Below are 18,947 nucleotides of genomic sequence, written 5' to 3' on the forward strand. Positions count from 1 at the left end.
CGTCATGCTAGTTAAACGAGTATTGGAGCGTCGGCCCCATGGTGTGCCCACGCCCTCCTCCCCCCGTCATCCACGTCCGAACCTCGGCCACACTCACGCATTCTTACCGCCGCTAACACAGAGCCCCAAAGACGAAGCAGCTTCTGTTGCCAACCGCACGTCAAACATTTCCTCAAACTCTCGCGTCAGCTCAACGCAACCGCGCCCGGTTCAGGCTCGGCTCGGTTCGGTTTACCTTTTAGTTGGGGCTTTCGAGGAAATCAAAAAGATAGGAAGACGGTCAGAATCCTCGGGGAAAAAAACAGCCCAAACTTCTTGATCCTCAATTATGGGAGAGTTTTGTGGCCAGTGACGTCACGCGGTGAAATTCCAAGCTGAGGTTTGCCCATGTAAGGCAGCAGGCCAGCGGGGACAGCCAGCAGGGACACCCCGCTTCTTCGCACCGTCACCCGGCCAGCTCAGCGCCGACGCCCTCTTTTCTAAAGTGGAAGTATGTTTGTCTTGAAGAAAAAAAAAGTTGAATCAAACTACTTATAGCAGTGGGAAATGTTCTAGAACACATACAACTTAAAACGAAAATTAAATGTACAATTAAATATCGTCACGAACACCATTAAAATACAGTAACATTAACGTAAAAAAATTATAATTAAAAGCCATTATAACATTATACACAGTTTAAACACTTCACTACATGTTTTTATTATTATTTGCAAAACTATTTAATCAAAATCAGTGGTGACTGCTACAATAGGGGCACTGCCCCTCCACGCATGGTCATCACTTTTCTAGAACACAAAAATTAATGAAAAAATATATTGAAATATTTTTATCGCCTATATAGATAATAACTGTGTTTTCAGGCTCTTATATGCCATTTAATCATGCAAATTACTTTTTTCCCCCCTGTTCTAGATGCACGTTGTCCAGTTTACTAAGTATAAGTCTGTTTAGATCACATTCATGACTTCATGCAAATAAATGCTAACTGCTTCCCCCTCTGCTTATCTTGATAGTTGAGTGTTTTTACAATACTGACATTGTGTCGTGTGTCTAAAAACATGCAAATACATATTGATGTTATCTTTTATGAAAACCAGCACCGAACATTTCCAAGGGAATCGTCGCTCTGTCACGGAAACGAACAAAATCGTCTTGTCGCTCGACTGCATCTGATCGCATTGTGCTGCCAGCAATCAAATATTCTGTTGTTTTTCCTTTCTCCCCATCAGGAAGCAAAAACAGCACACACAGATGCAACACGCTGATTAAAAAACCCCAAAGTAGTTTAGCTCTTTTCGCATCTTAGCCTCCTCGTCCGCAGGTTGCTAAAGCTAATCTCATTTGTAACGTGTGACGTTTTAGTTCCTAATTTCCAAACGGAGCCGCTAGTCACGCCCCATCACCCGTGTGCCAGAAAAGCCGATTTCAAACAGACACCCCGGAACAAGAACTCAAGTTCGCAATCAAGGAGCAATTAGCATGCTGCGTTAGAGGACATCGGGAGCTTTGATGTCTCGCCTTTCCTTGAGATGATGCCTTTCAATTTCACACAAGTACGGGAGTGGGGTTACGCTTTCAGGGTCCACCGCCACAGATAAGTCTCTCTCCAGATAGGTTTTTATCGCAATGTCACCATTTTAGCACCAAGCCGGAGAGAATCGCTTCGGCGTCTAATATCTTTTACGCTCTATCGTTAGCCTTATAGCATCGTTGCCATAATTGAACGAAGCACAATTTTATTTCAAATTGATCTAGTAACAGTGAGTTAAAATAATTGTAGACTGCCTACAATGCATTAATAGTCGACAAACAAGTAGTGGATGACAATTTGTTCCAGGACGGATATCCTGTTTGATTCGCAGGTTGTACCACTGCCCACACACAGACACCACTTCCCCCCCTTGCGATGAGTTAAACCTCAAACGTAGAAGACAGCAGCTGCACCCCTCACTTCCTCTTTCAACGTTTGATGGAACGCTCACCTTTCAAATCCTCGACGATTCAACTCGCACTGGCTTCCACCAAATCAACAGTTTCCAGGAATCAGAGGTGGCCCGTTTGATTCACGACTTGAGTCAAGCGACGTTGCATTCGGGTTCTGCAGCAGAAACGAAACCGGCAAGAGATATTAGCTTCTGAAAGGCTTTAAAAAGAAAAACTCTTGATTTCAGAGGATGCTGCTTATTAGGTTTAGGGGGCAAGTATTTTGTTTTTTGCACGGGGTCGTTATGCGGATACAAGTTAGCAATGCCGTGGCATTTTGAGTTCAAAACAAAATAGCATCAACCCATTCATGCGGGTTCATTTAGGCTTTTTGAAACAGACCAAAACAAAAATGTTAGACAAAGAAAAATATTTCTAAAAGACTGTCACACGTTCAGTGTTTTTTTTTCTGTGTCTATGTGGCCTAGTGACAGGTCAGCGCTAACCAACATTTTGCATCAATGTAATATGAAAAGATTATTCCAGTGATGTTTTTTTTTTGGTTTGATTCACAAGGAATGGTGGCAAGCTGAGAAAAACAAGACTTTTATAGCAAGCAGGAACAACAAGCGTGTCTGGGAAGCACATACGCTGCCTTAATTAAGAGTGTAGATAGCGCAGATTAGTCTGCAAGCACAGCAGCCACGTTAGCGGGCCAGTCACGCCTAATAAGCAAGCAACAAAAGTCGGCAGCAAGCAGGCAGAATGACGACGGAAAAAAAAAAACAATGTCCCAAAGCCACTCATCAAACAAGTCAGCGTCTTGATGGAGACCCTAGATTGTGCTAATGAATTCTAATTCTTGTGTTTGAGCATGTAAATCAAACAATCCCCGCCCGGAGCTAACGCATTAGTTAAACGTGGATGCGGGATTGTCATGCTGCAAACCTTCAAAGCGCTCCTCGTTTTGTCATTGTTGCCCCCAAATCGGTTGTGCTGATGTGCCATGAAGAAAAACAACAACATTCAGGCACGTGGAAAATGTGGCACTTTTAGTGATTGTGTGGTGAGGAATTTTGTCCATTTTTTAGTGGGAAAATACACTGCTGAAGCGGAATGAAAGTTTTTGCATTGGATATCCAAAATTATTTGTCAAAGGGTTTAGAATTCTATCTAGAGCGTGACATTTTAAAAATAAATGGATTACACACAGGAAGTTATTTGTAAAAGAAAGAAAACATTTTCAAAATTCAACCAAATATTTTCAAGGAATTTTGACAGAATTTAAGTTGATGCAATTTGACCAAACTAAAATATTGGACACAGTAATCCCCTCTTTTTCCCCATATTCTACTAAAATGTTTGTAAATACCGTAATTTTCGGACTATAAGTCGCGGTTTTTTTTCATAGTTTGGGTGGGGGGGCGACTTATACTCAGGAGCGATTTATATATATATATATGTTTTTTTTTCACTTTTTTGGGCATTTTATGGCTGGTGCGACTTATACTCCGGTGCGACTTATAGTCCGAAAATTACGGTAATTGCAATTTCAAAATGCGACTCAAATCTTTGGACAAAGTCGCTTAAGAAATCAGACGACATGACTCAACGACGTCTCACCAATCATTACATTCTGAAGAACGGCAAATGTTCCGAACTGTTCTTAATAAAGAGAAAATCAAATTGGCTGTACTTTTTAGCGGCCCTCACAAAAGTTGAGTTTGGTGTAAATAAACACATCAGGCCTCGGTGACCTCACAACATGGCGCATCTCCCAGTTGATCCTTCTTTGAAAGAATCTTCCTTTTCCCTTCCTTTCAAACGACATCAGATGACAGAGTAATCCCGCCATCATTATCAACATCAAAAACAAAATGCAGCAGGCTAGCTAGCGAGCTAGCGCTTCGCCTGTGTAACGGGATGATATGGATTATACTGGGACAACCGACCTTGCCCTCCCGCTTGTTTTTTTTTGTTTTTTTTTTGATGCCTGCCAGTGCCACTGCAGCACTCGGCCAATAAAAAGCCAAATAGCCCGCCTGATGATTAAGGTCATTCATGTAAGCTTCTAATGGCGTAAAAACGGAGGGGTAGTGATGCATAGATTTGGTTGTCCTCTTCATAAAGTCTTTTTGGTATTGCTCGATATCCTTTAATAGTCTTTTTTTTGCTCGCCCCTCCCTCCATGTTGCTGTTTTGTGTAAATGACACCAACACCTTGGCGTTCCCATTTTTGTGAGTAGTGGCAAATAGATTTTTTGTAAAAAGATAAAGGTATGTGATTTTTATTTTTTTTTGCTCTCTTTGCAGTGTATAAAATGTTAACGTAGAAGGAAAAACCAAGTTTTCCTGACCTGTCGTTGGCTTTCAAATCAATGTCCCAATCACAAATTTAATCCGCCCCGTTTATCCCGGGATGACCATGGATCTGACAGGGAATTTTCCCGCCAACGTCCCCCGAGGGCTCAGCTTCGTTAGGCCCTCCGCAGTGATGGAAATGTGTTGGACTAATTTGTCTTAAAACGGGATGGGCCCCATATTAGTCCACTCATCCGTCAGATTATCCCTCGCTGGACGGTAGCATGTCTTCTCTTTGGGCGAGATTATCTGCACGGGCAATTCGACATCAAGTGTGCGGTTAAAACGACGCTAGCAAAAAAAAAGGATCGGTTCGGTTAATCGATGTCGTGTTCAACATATTTCTCCCGCAATTGTGTTTGGAATTCCCTCTTGGTGGGCGTGACCTTCCCCAGGTTGTAGATGCGACATCTGGCGTGATGTAATAACGCGATGGCACTCCTTGGCTTTCCCCCTGCGGACAAGTTATAAAGAGCAATATCTGCTTCCCCAGATTGAGCTGAGTTTAGCTAGATTAATGCACTCAAATGTTTGTTGTATAAAGGCTGTGTTTATCAAACAATGTGTCTCCATGGCAGATGGCTCATCATCTCTGGGCGCTCACTCACTTGCCATGTTAAAGGCACAGCTAGTCTGAGTGTGTCCTAATGGGATTGGAGATTACTTTAATCTCTTTTCTGGAAAAAAAATTACAAATAATAAAAATATCGGTGCTTGTAACATTCACGGGAAAGCCGAGCAAGTGAAAGCTACGATCTCTATCTCGGATTTTCGCATCCCACCCATCTTTCTGGAGGACTTCAAGACAGCTTTGTCCGTCTCACGTCTCCATATTTAGGAGAAGACAAGAAAAAAGGTTCTGGATTTATCCAAGATTGAAGATTGGACTTGCCAGCATGCCTCACTCCCTCCAGAGAAAAAAAGGTAAGATGTCTTCTTCTGGTTCCACAGGAAAAATGCTTCGTTGCTTGGTGACCCACCAATCAACATAACCAACAAACTTCATCTGTATGTTAGTTGGTTGGGAATTCGGTCAAGCTGATTGCTTTTCTTGATTTTTGGGGAGGTTTGATTTTTTTTCTCTGCTGGGGCTAAACGGGGGCTTGAGTAAATACATATGGAAAAGTGTGTATATGCAAACTTAAAATAATACTTAAACTTAAAATAATAATACCAGTAAAATATGATATGAAAGGGCCATAAATTAAAATGAAGGCTCATGCAAAGCGTCTGCACAACTGACACCTGAAAGTCAAATGAGTGAATAAATACAAGTAGCGACTTGCCTAAAAAAATATTACACACCATAAAACTCACTAGTTTCGTTCCTAAAAGGTACATTTAATTTGATTATAAACATGAACACTGCACTTAAATACACCAAGCAGTTCTAACAGATTAAATCCAAATATTTTGAACTTTAAAGTTAAATACAACTGAACTGTACTTAAAAATACTGTCATGTATATAAAAAAAATAATAATAATCAAATGCTACATTATGCACAGTTGGATATATTAAGACTTCTTGAATTCAGAAACCGTTTAGAAAAGTGTACTACCACTAGAGGGCGCAGTCATGGTACGTGTACCACACTGAGAATCGCTACATTAGATGATTCAGGATGTCAAGTGGACATATGCACGCATCATATCGGTGGAGAGCGGTTTAGGGATTGAGTTGATCCTGGTCAATCCCTCCGGTGTGCCCGTGTGGGATTGAAATCTAGTAATGTACTATGCAATAATTCCTTCTGCGGGAACAATACGGCGTTATGATAATGAAGGCACACGAAAAAAAAGATACCATCACAAATTTACTTGATAGGCCAACTTGAGCCAAGATATGAGAAAGGTTGGTGAAAATGGGCGGGGTTCGAAGAAATAAACGCCGCTTGGTTATCTTATGAAAGGTTTATCCTGCAGGTGGCATTCCAACCGAGCGAGGAGGCTCGCCGTGTGGGAAATTCCAAATTTGCAGGTCACATTCCTGCCTGGTGCTAAAAGTCTTGATTCCACACGCTTTGTTTTTCCCTAAGAATTTAAATAAGAGCCAAGTAGTGCCAAAACAAAAACACACCCTAACTTCTCGAACGTTGGCTGTTCGAAAGTATTTCTTAAAAAACGATAGAAAGCAATAAAATTGATTCAGATGAATGAGTGTTGCACATATGATTTGCAGTCATACCTGCACGTATGCTACTTTGGAAAAAAAAAAAAAAATGCGGGTTGCCTGCGGGCACAAAGAAAAGCTTTCATGCGGCATCGGGGAATTTCTGTGTAAACTAAAAGAAATAATTTTTACTGGTAATTAATCCTCATTGTCATCAGAGATGGCAATATATATATATATATATATGCAACAAAACATGATCGTGGACATGCCTGTTGGCCTGTCAGGGCTTTTTAAAAAAAAATAAAAAAGAAGTGAAAGTTAACAATAAGAAAAGAGTTTGAAAAGAGAAGAACAAGAAAGAGGAGGAGTAACTATGTCGCTAACAGCCCCAACATCTCCGTGTGTGTTTGGGTGTTACAGCCGTGTTGCATCATGCCGCTCAGAAAAAAAGAAAAAAAAAAAAAAAAACTCTTTGCTGACAATGAACACTCAAGTCGGCACAATTTTGCTGCGAAAACCTCAGACAAAAGTGAAGCACTTTGCAAGTGAGGCAACCTCCGGGCCTCGGGCTTTTGTCACCCGCCACCCGTGTAAAAAAAAAAAAGTGAAGCCGGACTTTTTACGCATTTATTCCTCCGCGACGTGGAATGGGCAGACCGAGTCTTGCCCAAACAAAGATGGAAGCCGTGTCACATACCTGACTTCTATCTCGTGCACTGATTTTTTAGCCAATCAGAGAGGTCAAAGGCCATCAAGGCCCATCGCCATTTTGTACATATTGTCCCACCTGCTGGGCTGGTTTGTTTCAATGCTTTAGTCGGTTTCTAGCAAACAATGCTAAATGTCCCTTGAAAGTGTTTTTCCTCATCTTGGCAAGAAAGCGCAACTGAAGCGTCGTCGTCATCCTTGAGCAAATGAAAATCTGGCAAATGCCGCCACACTTGCGGTGCATTATGCATTAGCATGCCGGGAGAGCAGCGCCTCCAACTTCCCCCGAGTGGATGGAAATAAAGTTGACGCTGCTCTTTGTTTGCACTCTTAATTATTTGATTTTTTTTTTTTTTGGCCGGCTCTCTTATGGTTTGTTTACACATGCAGTGATTATTTTTTTTTGTTTTTGTTTTTTTGTTTTTTTGCGGGAGGCAGGATAACAGCGGATGCAGATGGGCGGATGCTCCGGCGTTCCTCAAAGGGGGAAAAGCAACGTCAGATACGTTACGACGGCGAGTGTCACAGTACAAATGGGTTAAAACAGAAAAGGAAACTGCAGGCGGCGTTGATTTGGGTCACGTCACGTCGGGACGCTTGATGAGCGGCGGAGGGCTGCTCACGTCCGTTTAACGGCGCCTATCGATCGAGAGCTTTCGTCTGGTCAGACGTTAATTGTTTTCAAGGCCGAAAATGTGCAAAACAAGGGGGATGGGGCAAGAAATGTGTAAAGATCAAATTTAAAAATACAAATATTTTTAGGATATATTTTACTTTAAAAGTGTACAAATGTTTTAAATGAATTTAAATTCAATTAATTTAAAAATACAAATATTTTTAGAATATATTTTACTTGTTTTTTAATCAAATCGCATGGTGTACATTAAAAAATAATAATTAATAAGTAATAATTTGAGAAAAAGTCATCTGTATAAATCGCCGAGGTCTAAATCCTCCAGATTTTTCTTGCTGACGTAAAACTTTAAATCATTCTCCGACAACTGGAGTTAGCCCACTCGAGTTCTCGGTGTCTCAAATGTCATATCCCAATGTACAATTTCTCGATGGTGTGCATTACGGCAAGCGATGTATTTCTGAATCAAAGTAACATAATGTTATGGCGTTTTTGTGGCTTGCAAGTGCACAAATTGTCACTTCTGTGCATGAGAACCGACAAGAACGGGAAATCCCTGTTTTGGAATCACCACAAACAAACTTTCCACGGTGAGTCAGCGGCCACGTTCTACACGCGAAGCGTTACTGTCACTCAACATCTTGGCGCTGATGCTGATGGTGTCCTTTTGAACACAAACAAGTTCAATTGATGTTATTTCTACTGAATCGATTCATTGTGTGATAAACAGCACACACCCTCCATTAGATGTTCTTATCACACTTGATCATTTTGTCCCATGCAAGCCAATTCAACGTGCTGTTGCGTCGATTAAAAGAAAATGAAGATTTTTTTAAATATATATTCTACATTTAAATATGTTTAACACAATAAAAAGCATTTAAATACAGAAAATGACAAATAAAATTCTAATTCAAAATATACATACAACTTTACTATAAACTATAAGACTGTATGAACTAAAATAAATGAAAAGGCAGATAAAGAAGTTTGAATAAAATGTAAAAAATAATGAATCTGAATCAAATACAATAAAAAAAGTAAATATAAAATCTAAAGAAAATACTTAAAATTAAAAATATAACCTAAATATTTATAATGAACCTCAAATAATATAAACAATGATATTTAAAGGTATTAGTCTATTTCAAGTATAGGACAGAAATACAATAAAAGCAAATGAGGATACCATGAAAATTTAAATAAAACATTTAATTTGCATATTCATAATAAATTCATGAAAAATAATACTGTAAATGTATACAGAACTAAAGTAATTCCTAATAATGCACAAATACTTGTTTAATAGTAAAAGCATTTACTCCCTTACCGCGACTGTCACGTTTACTCTCAATTATTTTTTCCCAGTTTTCTGAACGCGCATCAACTTTGAAGTTGCGTCTCCGCTGTCACTATTTTGTCAACGATGACGCGTTCACGGACATTCAACAAGTATGCCACTTGCCGCTTCTCCAGCCGACGACAATAACATGCATCGAGTTTAACTCCAAACACTACCGCAACTAACCAACCATCTTATCACAAATGTAAGTTATATAAAGAAGCATCAAATGTGCTGTCCACGGGCACCAACACCGCCCCCCACCCCCCGGTGATGCCGACGTTCGGGCTCCTTAAGTGGACTCTCTCCCTTCTAGGTGACGACTCCAAGCCACTTCTCAGAAGCTCCGCGGAGGGGCGGGGCTCAGAGACGTGTGACGTCACACACTTTGGACTCCACCAACCTTGCACGGGGGGAGTCCGGGATAGCACGCTTGTCCCGTGTTGGTTATTTTACCATAAAATAGTCGATTAAAGTGACTTGCATGTCAATTTGATATTTTAGGTAGACGTGAAAATTGATTTGGGGTGGCAATATAGAAGAGAAGAGGGAAGGAATAGGGAGTTGAAGCCGGAGGGGGATTAGCGGCCTCTCCCCCCTGGCCGGAGACGTTGGTACGATCCCGGGCTCAAATTCCGAGAATTGAGCTCGTCTGATTCTTAGAACTGGGCTTCTTAGAAGTGGTGATGCAAGAAGTTTCTAGGAAAGCGCTACCAGGTGATTTTTGACAAATTTCATTTTTTACATTATCCCTCCCCTCTTTTCTCCTCCCTCTCATCTTCCCTCGTAATTATTTCACGGGGATTTATGCTGCCAATGTCACCGTATTGAGTGTGAATTTGTCTGTGCGCGTACTTGTTCAGCAGCAGCAGCGGCTGCGGCTCTCCGGCTGTCAGACATCCGACAAGCCTGAACCTTCCTTCCCCCTTTCACCACCTCACCGCACCTTCCCATTCCCCTTGCTTCAGTCTCTTCCCGAGGCTTTCATCCGCAAAAGCTTCGCAACCCCCTCCACCACCACCCTCGGTCCTCCGCGGCTTCTCGAGCCGAGATAATGCGCGCGTCAGGCGGCTGCAGCTAGGGCCGGAGCCGCCCCCTCCGGTGCTCCCGGTTGTCACGCATCACCAACTTTAACGGGATGTTTTCGGGGTTTTCTGGTCAAACTAAATGATGTATTTGCTATGCATTATTGTAGAGATGCGAGCAGTCAACGTGACATTGTTGCGTAAATGTGCATAATAGTGTTGTATTGTGCGTGCGTTTCCGAGGTGGAGTTGTCAACTTGTCTCTTTGCGTTTGCGCAAAGTGGGGTTGCGTGTGCACGTTGCATGCTTTTTTTTTTCCCCGTTGTTGTAACGCTTGAGGGATTGAATTTGCAGCTAAGTATGTATGCATGCTGGGGCAAAATAAATAAGAAAGTACAGTAAACGAATGAAGTACAGTTAAGTCGAATACAAAATATGGAAAAAGTGCATGAGGAAAACAAATGTAGTTTTGAGTTTAACCCGCGACCAAACATCACTTGAGCATGCATCTTTAACTGTCAAACTGTTAAATCTCAGTTTTTAACTTGTATAACGCTTAAGAATGGGCTCTTGTGCTTGGTTTCAAAAAGTAAAAATGTCTTTAAAAGTTGCATTTGATCAATTAAATGCAAAGAATGTTATTTTCGTGCATGCGCATGTTTTATCTGTATTTTTGCTACCCGCCTGAAAAAAATCCGTCTTTTTATTAAGTTTATTTATTGCCTACTACTGTCGCTTTGTCACGCACTTTTTGCCGTGCGCAGCTCAGTCGTTTTCACGCCGTGCACTTTTCCCCCCTCCCCTTATTATAATTCATTTAAATAATTTGTTGTCCTCTTCTTGTCAACCCGCGTTGCCCTCAAAGCTGCGGTTGAGGAGAAAAAAAATAAATAAATAGGGTGTCAAAATTTAAATGTCCCAAACCGGCGTAGTCGGCTAAATTGCGCCCTCTAACGGCACTCAGAGGAAATGCAAATGGCTCCTTCAAAATGCAGTTTAACCAAGTCTGACATGCAACTAAAGTGTAAATGTGTATTTTCTGCGCGTACCCCCCCCCCCCCCTCCAGAAGTCGGCAGGATGTCTTGCTTGGCCGACAGCTGCATCCAGTTCACGCGTCACGCCAGCGACGTCCTGCTCAACCTGAACCGCCTCCGCAGTCGGGACATCCTCACCGACGTGACCATCCTGGTCAGCAGGCAACAGTTCAGGGCGCACAAAACCGTCCTCATGGCTTGCAGGTATGTAGCAACGGTAGTCTTGTCTGGTGCTGTCAAAAAGGATGACTGATCTTCTCGTCTTTGCCTCCACACAGCGGGCTCTTCTACACCATCTTCACCGACTCGCACAAGTGCAACCTCAATGCCATCAGCCTGGACCCCAAGGTGGACCCGGAGGGCTTTGCCATCCTGCTAGAGTTCATGTACACCTCCAGGCTAGCGCTCAGGGAGAGTCTGATCATGGCCATCATGAACACGGCCGTCTACCTGCAGATGGATCACGTGGTGGACACCTGCCACCGCTTCATCAAGTCCAGGTTGGAGAAGAAGTCTTTGTGTGTCTTTTCATGTGGACCTGGCATGTTTCCGGTTGTTTTTCTCTGTGCTCCAGGATCTCACAGTGCAGTACTTATTACTTCCAGGCATTGACTTGCTGCCATCTTGTGATCTTTTCAAAAGAGTTCAAACGCTGCCAATTCTAAAATGATTCAAAGTGAACCGAAAACCGCACCTTCACATTTCGTCTCTTCTCTTGCAGCGATCCGACCGTCAAGCTCCCCAGAGACGAATTCCTGGTGAGCCCTCTGGTTCTGCCCCAGGACGTCCACGCATACCGCCCTCACGATATGGTGGACGCCTTGCACGGCCGCGTGGCGCCTTTCAGGGATGCGCGGCCAGCGTACAGCTCCGGCATGCTCAACGGCGTCACCGCCCCCGGCAACTACCACCTCTACGGGCAGTTCCCCATGACGGGATTCCCTTTCCCTCTCTGCAAGCTGACCGATGCTAAGAACGCCTTCAGCGACCTGTCACGGAGCGGGATCCACCACAAGCACCCGCACGACGCCGCCGCCATCAGCAGGGCCGAGTACGCCCGGGCGGTGGGCTCCTCCGGCATCCTGCACGCCGCAAACTTCGCCCCCAGGGAGTTCGGGCGGGAGGACGAGGTGAAAAAGGAAAGCCACGAGGGGCTCGGCCTACCGCTGGGCCTGGGCGGGAGGAAGCGGGTCTACCCTGTCTTGACCCTTGAACCCCAAAAAGACAAAGAGCACGTCCCGCCAAGCGAGGAGGACATGATCCATCACCACTACCCTCTTGGGATCTCCTCCGCTGGGCGTAAGAGTCTCATGAGCAGCCCACAGAGCCCCCTCAAGTCAGACTGCCAACCCAACTCCCCGACAGAGTCCAGCAGTAGCAAGAACGCCGGACTGTCGCAGGCCGGGGCGCAGCAGGCGGGGGCGGGAACGCAGGACCCCAAAGCTCGCAACTGGAAGAAGTACAAATTCATCGTGCTCAACCAGAGCGCCAGGGAGGACGAGGCTGGCCTGCGGAACCCCGGACTGTGCTCGCCTCAGCGTGTCGGCCTGCAGCCGTATCTCCACGCCGGGGACAATTTGGAGGTGCAAAGCGCAAGGAAGAGCGTCGAGGATCATCCCATGCCGCAGACCAGTCGACTCAACAACATCATCAGCAGGTGAGGAAAGACATTTTAGTTGCTGGTGTCGATTCTCAGTCACCAAGATTGTGGTAATCCGCAAAAGTAGAAATGTGGATTTTCAACTTTTCGAAAACAAAGAGTCCGGTTTCTTCAGTTCTATTTTTGTGGCAGTTGGACTTGTCCTTCGAATTTGAACAATCCACAGTCTTTGTCATTAACTTCAAACTAGGACGGTCTAAAAATTGCAACTGCACTACGATTGGTTGTTGAACAGCCAAGAAGAATCCGGTTGCTTTAATCCGACTTCAAAAAGTTTCCGACTTCCTTTGTGACCTGCCACGCTTTATTCTTTGTTTCGTACGGTCTAAAAGTTAGCAAGTTGTCTTTGTTGTTGTCTTATGTGAATCGTGGCAACGGCACACTTTTTGGTTGAGGGAAAACCCCTGGTTCCCTCAATCATCACGTCACGTCAATTCAAAAGCTTCTTGGACTTGTCTTACCACTTCTCGTGCCATTTCAGGAAAGTGGGGTAAATTGCAATTTTAGCTTTAATGGCTCAGTCAACGTTTGGCAAGATGCTACGTGAGCTAAACTATGCAAAGGGTTGATGTTTAATAAACGCTCTGTTGTCGCGCCAACGTAGCCATTGTGTTTGCCTCTTTTCGACTGATATTCATGTGTTTCCTCTCAAGTGCGCTGGACGGGTCAGTGAGAAGCGCAGAGGCCCAACAGCCAACGCGCTACCTCAAGCGCCTCAACTGCTCATCGTGCGGCGCCCAGTCGCCCCAGCACTCCGAGGTCTGCCCCTCCCGGTCAAGGCTGGGCGAGGACATGGCCGAAATGCACTCGGAATACTCCGACTCCAGTTGTGGTAGGTCTGATCAAACGATTCCCTTTTTATTGATGAATTCATTTGGATTTTCTTTCGGATGGAGTCGCTCCACACGTTTCATTCTTTATCGGCACTTCCTCCCCAACAGAAAACGGCACCTACTTCTGCAACGAGTGCGACTCCAAGTTTGCCGAGGAGGAAGCTCTGAAGCAGCACGTGCTCCAAGTCCACAGCGACAAGCCCTACAAGTGCGACCGATGCCAGGCCGCCTTCCGTTACAAAGGCAACCTCGCCAGCCACAAGACCGTCCATACGGGTGTGCACACTTTCGCTTTCCCTCCCTGGCTGTGTTCACGATCACTCCCTCTGACACGAACGAGTTAATCAAAAGTCTATTGGCCTTTCTAATGTGTTTTTCAGATTTGTTGTTGTTGGACTCACCACCTGTTGTGTTTGCAGGCGAGAAGCCATATCGCTGCAACATCTGCGGTGCTCAGTTCAACCGACCAGCCAACCTCAAGACTCACACTCGCATCCACTCAGGAGAGAAGCCATACAAATGTGAAACGTGCGGCGCTCGCTTTGTACAGGTCCGATTATTTTTTTTTATGAATAAATCAAAATTTGGTGGGCCTCAACATGCCTGAAAACCAAATATTTTGAGCAAAAAAACCAAATTATTTTGCCTAACTTGCTGTGTTTTTTTTCTCCCGGCAGGTTGCCCACCTCCGAGCCCACGTGTTAATCCACACAGGCGAGAAGCCGTACCCTTGCGAGATCTGCGGAACGCGCTTCCGCCACCTGCAGACCCTTAAGAGCCACCTGCGCATACATACCGGCGAGAAGCCCTACCACGTATGTCCCCATTTATTTTTCTTATTACATGCTTTCAAAAACCTTAACCGTTTTTTTCCCCCTGCAGTGTGAGAAATGCAACTTGCACTTCCGCCACAAGAGTCAGCTTCGTCTCCACCTGCGGCAGAAGCACGGCGCCATCACCAACACCAAAATCCAGTACCGCATTTCTACCGACACGATGCCCACAGACCTCACCAAGGCCTGTTAAAATGGCGGACAGCTTGATTTGAAACCCGAGCAGCTCCCTTTGACGTGTACAATCATCCAAAAACGCTCGTGCCACACTTTGTTCACGGGACTAATTGAAGTGGACTTTTTTTTTTTTTTTTATTGTGCGCTACAACAAAAGGTGGAGTTGTTGCATTCTGATTTTATTTGGCGGTAGCAAAGGTTGAGATTTCCACGTGGGCTAAAAAATGGTGTCACATTCTACAGAAGTTATCAAAATCGATGTCATTGAAAAGAGTAGCCTACTCCGATTACAGACGAACTAGTGCAATGAGGGTTTGTTTTTGTTTGTCTGTGCAATTTGAAATTTTGCACAATAGTAGAAGCTCTCGAGGGCTCTACATAGGCCAAAAATGTTATTGCTTCATTCTATTATTTATTTTTAGAACAAATTTTACTTTCCAATGATTTTTGTGCAGTGAATGCAGGTAGCAGATTTATTCGGGGTTTTTTTATTTGGATCGTGTTCAATTTTTGGTAGCATCACTCGAGACGTCCACCTAAAGCGATCCCCCACCACCTTTTGATGTGTACAATCATTTAAGACGCTAGTGCCACACTGTGTTCGGACAAATCAAAATAGCAATGTTCCGCTAATGAAAAAAAAAAACGGGTTTCCACTACATGTGAACGTCGAGTCACTTTATGGTTTCTATACGTACAGATCTATATAATAAGTATGTGTATGTATGTTTCTAAGCTTCGAAAGTACGAGTATAAAGCTTTATTTTGTCGAAGAATGGAATGTATTAAAAAAAAGGTGATTTTTAAGGAGAAGATAAAAAAAAAAAAAAAATACAGTATTTTATATCAGAGAACTTACTTTTCTGGAAACATTGACTGACGGGTGGTAATATATATTTTAAAAATGACGGCAGTAGTCTTCATTTTTAAGCACCATTGTGAAATGAGTTAAAAAAATAATAGAAAAAATGGAAAAAAAAGATTTGTCCAACAACTGCTTATGCATGAGCCACTCGAGGGGTACGGTTATAAATATTGTGACATATTGTGTATTTATACATATTTGTGGGATTGTTCTCTGCAGGCGGAGCCAATCATCTTTGATGTTTAATTAAATTTTGATGTATTTGTATAGGTGTTTTTCTTCTTTTTGGGGGATTGATATTGAATTTTGGTTTTCATAAGTGAAGACTTGGATTTAATTTGTTATTTTTTGGTCATTGTTATCCCTCCCGACGTACAGTTGTGTAGTTGTCACTTTGTACATATATACACTGTGGATTCAATGTGCCTTTTCTCCACGCCAACGCAATTAAGGTACAACCGCCCCCCTCGCCCCAACTCCTCCCTGTGTGTGTTTGTGTTTTTCATTGCTTGTCACTAACTTTAAAAACATGCAAAATGCATCACTGTAAATCTTTTTGGATTGGAATTTTTTAACGGAATTTAAAAACTATTGTACAATGTCCTTTGATGTATGAATGTAAAATAAAGGTATTTGATTTCTATGTATAAACAGGAGTGGACAAACTTTTTTATTGTGAGAAAAAATATTTCTTTACCTAAAAATTAAAAAAAAAAAAACTTCTATAAATAAAATTACTTTCCATCCCAAAATATGCCATTAACTAAGAAGGTTTACAAAGCGCCCTTGTGCAAGATTAAAAATTATTTTAAATAAATGGGAAGATTGGCGTGAATATTTTTTACTCTGGAAACGTGTATTTAATTGCATTTGATACGAAACAGTAGAAAAAGACAAGAGTGGCATTTTAGGCATTTTGTTCCCCAGAACATTATTGCCTTTAATTGATCTCCACTTGTCAGTCGAAAAGGCGGCACACACGTGACTTTTGTTGCACTTTTCCGCCACTCAACGTGCCTACGTAGCGGCTAAGCTAGTGGGGGCAACTTTCCCATCAAAAGCAGTGCATGGGCAGCGGAAAAAAGTCACATCTTGCTCAAAACGAGTTTCACGAGGTCAACTTTTAAGCTAAGGGTACATAACTATGAAATATTATGACAGAACACTCGAGAAGAAAAAGAGACCAAAAATGTCTTACCTGTGTAAGACCATTTGGAGTTTCCTGGATGTGACTGTACGCCGGCCTCGTGCGCAAGAGCATTCCGCGCAATGTGCCGGCGTCCTTATTTTGGTGTTCGTGACTTCCACGTGGATGAATTGTGCTGACAACCGGCTGGTCTACCCAGACGCACGTTTACCCGACGGTTGAAGCTGTGACGTGTGTCCGTCAGTGTTAAGGGTGCACCGGTAATGGGGGCATTGACGAACGTTCCGGGTTGGATGTGCATTGCATTTATTTGAACGCAAATCGAGCTACTTTTTACAATTTCTTTGGCAAGATTCTGACAAAAACTTTTTACATCAAATATGATTTTATGCTCATAAGTCTGGAAAAAAATATGATTAACCATACAGATTTGCCATGAGATTTTGCTTTTTTATTTCCCAGAAATGAATATTTGAACATTTACACTTGGTATCATGAGGCCAAGCATAAAGTCACAGTAAAAACAACAAAAAAGACATCAAAACACAACTTTAAAAAAATACCTGTTTTCATACAAAGGTTTGCCATTTGCTTTTTTTTTTTTGAACAGTAAACAAACTAAGAAAGGTATGAAATCTGCTGTGCTTAACCAAACCCTTTCAGGAATTATTAAAACATTAATAGTCAGCATTTTTCAACCTTTTTAAGATGTATTCTTAATATCAAATATGGAGTTGACTAACAAAGATCAACTTTGTCTCTCTTTTTAAGAGAACACAAAACAACTCAAATCTTTGTGACAACTGAACCATGATTAATAAAGACCCTAACCACCCCATGTCCCACCCACACCTGCGGTCACTGCTTTTGCTGCATGGCTTCTTTGCGTGTGGCGTCTTGAAGTAGCTGCGTGTCCACCTCGTCGGCGGGCAGCTGCACGTAGCGCACCACCGAGCCGCGGATGAAGCAGTTTTTCACTGACAACTGAAAGTAACCATCACAAGATTTCCTGTCAGTCGGAATCATACAATATTGTGGAACAGTCACATGTCAGAGTCTACTGGAAGGCCAATTGTCACACATTTTATTTTGATTGATTGATTGAACATTATGATGTATAGCTGGGATGACGTCATATTACTTACCATGTGTGGATATTTTTCTGGATCCGTGACACTGATGTCTGTCAGCTTGATGTTGAGGTACTGCAACAGGAAAGAAAAGAGCATGTCAAAAGTTCAGGTCAGCAACAATCTTTTTTTTTTTTTTTTTTAATTGCGTGCAATTTGACACACTATTGCAGAGGTGTCAAACTCATTTTTTTCGTGGGCCGCATTGTAGTCATAGCTTCTTTTGGAGGGCCATTATAACTGTCAACCCAAATAAATGTATGAGCACCTCATATTATATACAGTAAAAGCTACAAAACAAACTGACAACTCGTTTTCAAATCAGATGAGTAAAACTATTTAAAAAAAAAAGAGAGACATTATTAAAAGTGAAGACAATTTGCAACTCTAATAATGACACGAATTTGATGCACGGGTCCCATAAAATGATGTGGCGGGCCGTATCTGCCCTCCGGGCCTTGAGTTTGACACCGGTGCACTATTGTGTTCTCTGCAGGGACTTTTCACAACACACATTTCTCAAAAAAATGCATACGCAAATAAATGGTATTCATACCTGGTCAACTGAATGAAGAGTTCCACATATGCTAAATACAAAACAAATGGAATAATAAGTAAAGCGGTGCGTCCGCGATAGTTGCAATCGATTGGTTCACACAACGTTGTTGGTTATCACTTTTAATCAATACAACATCAAATTTTACCTGAGGTCGTTTTTAAGCTCCACCACCACGTCTTTGCCCACGAGCGATTTGAAAAACGAGTAGAAAAGCTGAACATAAAAATAGAGCACAAAACGACACAACCACGTTAGCCTGGTAACAAGCTAACACTGGAGAAGACGCAGTTAGCACACAAATAAACAAAACATGGTCTTCGTCGCAACAATAAGTTTCACTTAATATCGCCAAAATGCTTAAAACGGTGACAAATTCATTCATTCGAGCCGGTTTTTCCTCACCATTGCTGCGCCGTTTTGATTTTTGCGGCGTTTGGGCTGACGTCGATGATGTAGGCAGACGTACCATGACGTCATTTCACCGCGACGGACCGTACTGATAAAGGCAGTTTTCCAAACGTCCGCTGGGTGGCGCCATTTGATACGGAATGCGATGAAACGCATACATAGTCAGCTAACGTGCACATTTGTTACTAA

The 18,947-nt window shown here is 42.7% G+C and overlaps 3 protein-coding genes across 4 annotated transcripts in view; 1 reads left to right on the forward strand and 2 right to left on the reverse strand.

The window, feature by feature from the left end:
• The window catches only part of LOC119122293 (LIM domain containing preferred translocation partner in lipoma), a 63,422-nt gene extending 54,008 nt beyond the window's left edge, over window positions 1-9,414 (reverse strand). Inside the window, exons 1-3 of the mRNA XM_037250624.1 lie at window positions 9,075-9,414; window positions 1,986-2,101; window positions 236-500 (exon numbers count right to left, since the gene is read on the reverse strand). The gene's annotated coding sequence lies outside the window, so the exon portion shown is untranslated. The remainder of the gene's footprint in view (window positions 1-235; window positions 501-1,985; window positions 2,102-9,074) is intronic.
• A 275-nt stretch (window positions 9,415-9,689) lies between these two features.
• On the forward strand, window positions 9,690-16,158 carry bcl6aa (BCL6A transcription repressor a). 2 transcript variants are annotated; one of them, XM_037250622.1, is made up of 9 exons: window positions 9,690-9,803; window positions 11,179-11,350; window positions 11,425-11,646; window positions 11,868-12,803; window positions 13,460-13,638; window positions 13,748-13,915; window positions 14,059-14,189; window positions 14,317-14,454; window positions 14,522-16,158. In XM_037250622.1, exons 1-9 carry the CDS (start codon window positions 9,773-9,775, stop codon window positions 14,663-14,665), a joined length of 2,121 nt encoding a protein of 706 aa, XP_037106517.1. In that variant the 5' UTR covers window positions 9,690-9,772; the 3' UTR covers window positions 14,666-16,158. The 2 variants fall into 2 exon arrangements, with proteins under 2 accessions (XP_037106517.1, XP_037106518.1); XM_037250623.1 differs by having other exon boundaries at window positions 11,182-11,350.
• A 941-nt stretch (window positions 16,159-17,099) lies between these two features.
• On the reverse strand, window positions 17,100-18,834 carry smx5. Its single transcript, XM_037250327.1, has 5 exons — window positions 18,753-18,834; window positions 18,496-18,563; window positions 18,348-18,378; window positions 17,807-17,866; window positions 17,100-17,645 (listed from the first exon to the last, which is right to left on the reverse strand). Exons 1-5 carry the CDS (start codon window positions 18,825-18,827, stop codon window positions 17,520-17,522), a joined length of 360 nt encoding a protein of 119 aa, XP_037106222.1. The 5' UTR covers window positions 18,828-18,834; the 3' UTR covers window positions 17,100-17,519.
• Between the last annotated feature and the right edge of the window lie 113 nt (window positions 18,835-18,947).

The sequence above is a fragment of the Syngnathus acus genome, chromosome 4, assembly GCF_901709675.1.
Source record: "Syngnathus acus chromosome 4, fSynAcu1.2, whole genome shotgun sequence".
Lineage (NCBI taxonomy): Eukaryota > Metazoa > Chordata > Actinopteri > Syngnathiformes > Syngnathidae > Syngnathus > Syngnathus acus.

Excerpts from the sequence above, each read along its gene's own strand:
- smx5 (XM_037250327.1), bottom strand. The coding sequence starts at position 18,827 with ATGACGTCATGGTACGTCTGCCTACATCATCGACGTCAGCCCAAACGC. Across the intron at positions 18,564-18,752 it reads ATCAAAACGGCGCAGCAATG|CTTTTCTACTCGTTTTTCAA; the intron begins GTGAGGAAAAAC and ends TTTTATGTTCAG. Across the intron at positions 17,646-17,806 it reads CAGAAAAATATCCACACATG|TTGTCAGTGAAAAACTGCTT; the intron begins GTAAGTAATATG and ends GGTTACTTTCAG.
- bcl6aa (XM_037250622.1), top strand. The coding sequence starts at position 9,773 with ATGCAAGAAGTTTCTAGGAAAGCGCTACCAG. Across the intron at positions 13,639-13,747 it reads ATACTCCGACTCCAGTTGTG|AAAACGGCACCTACTTCTGC; the intron begins GTAGGTCTGATC and ends CCTCCCCAACAG. Across the intron at positions 14,455-14,521 it reads CCGGCGAGAAGCCCTACCAC|TGTGAGAAATGCAACTTGCA; the intron begins GTATGTCCCCAT and ends TTCCCCCTGCAG.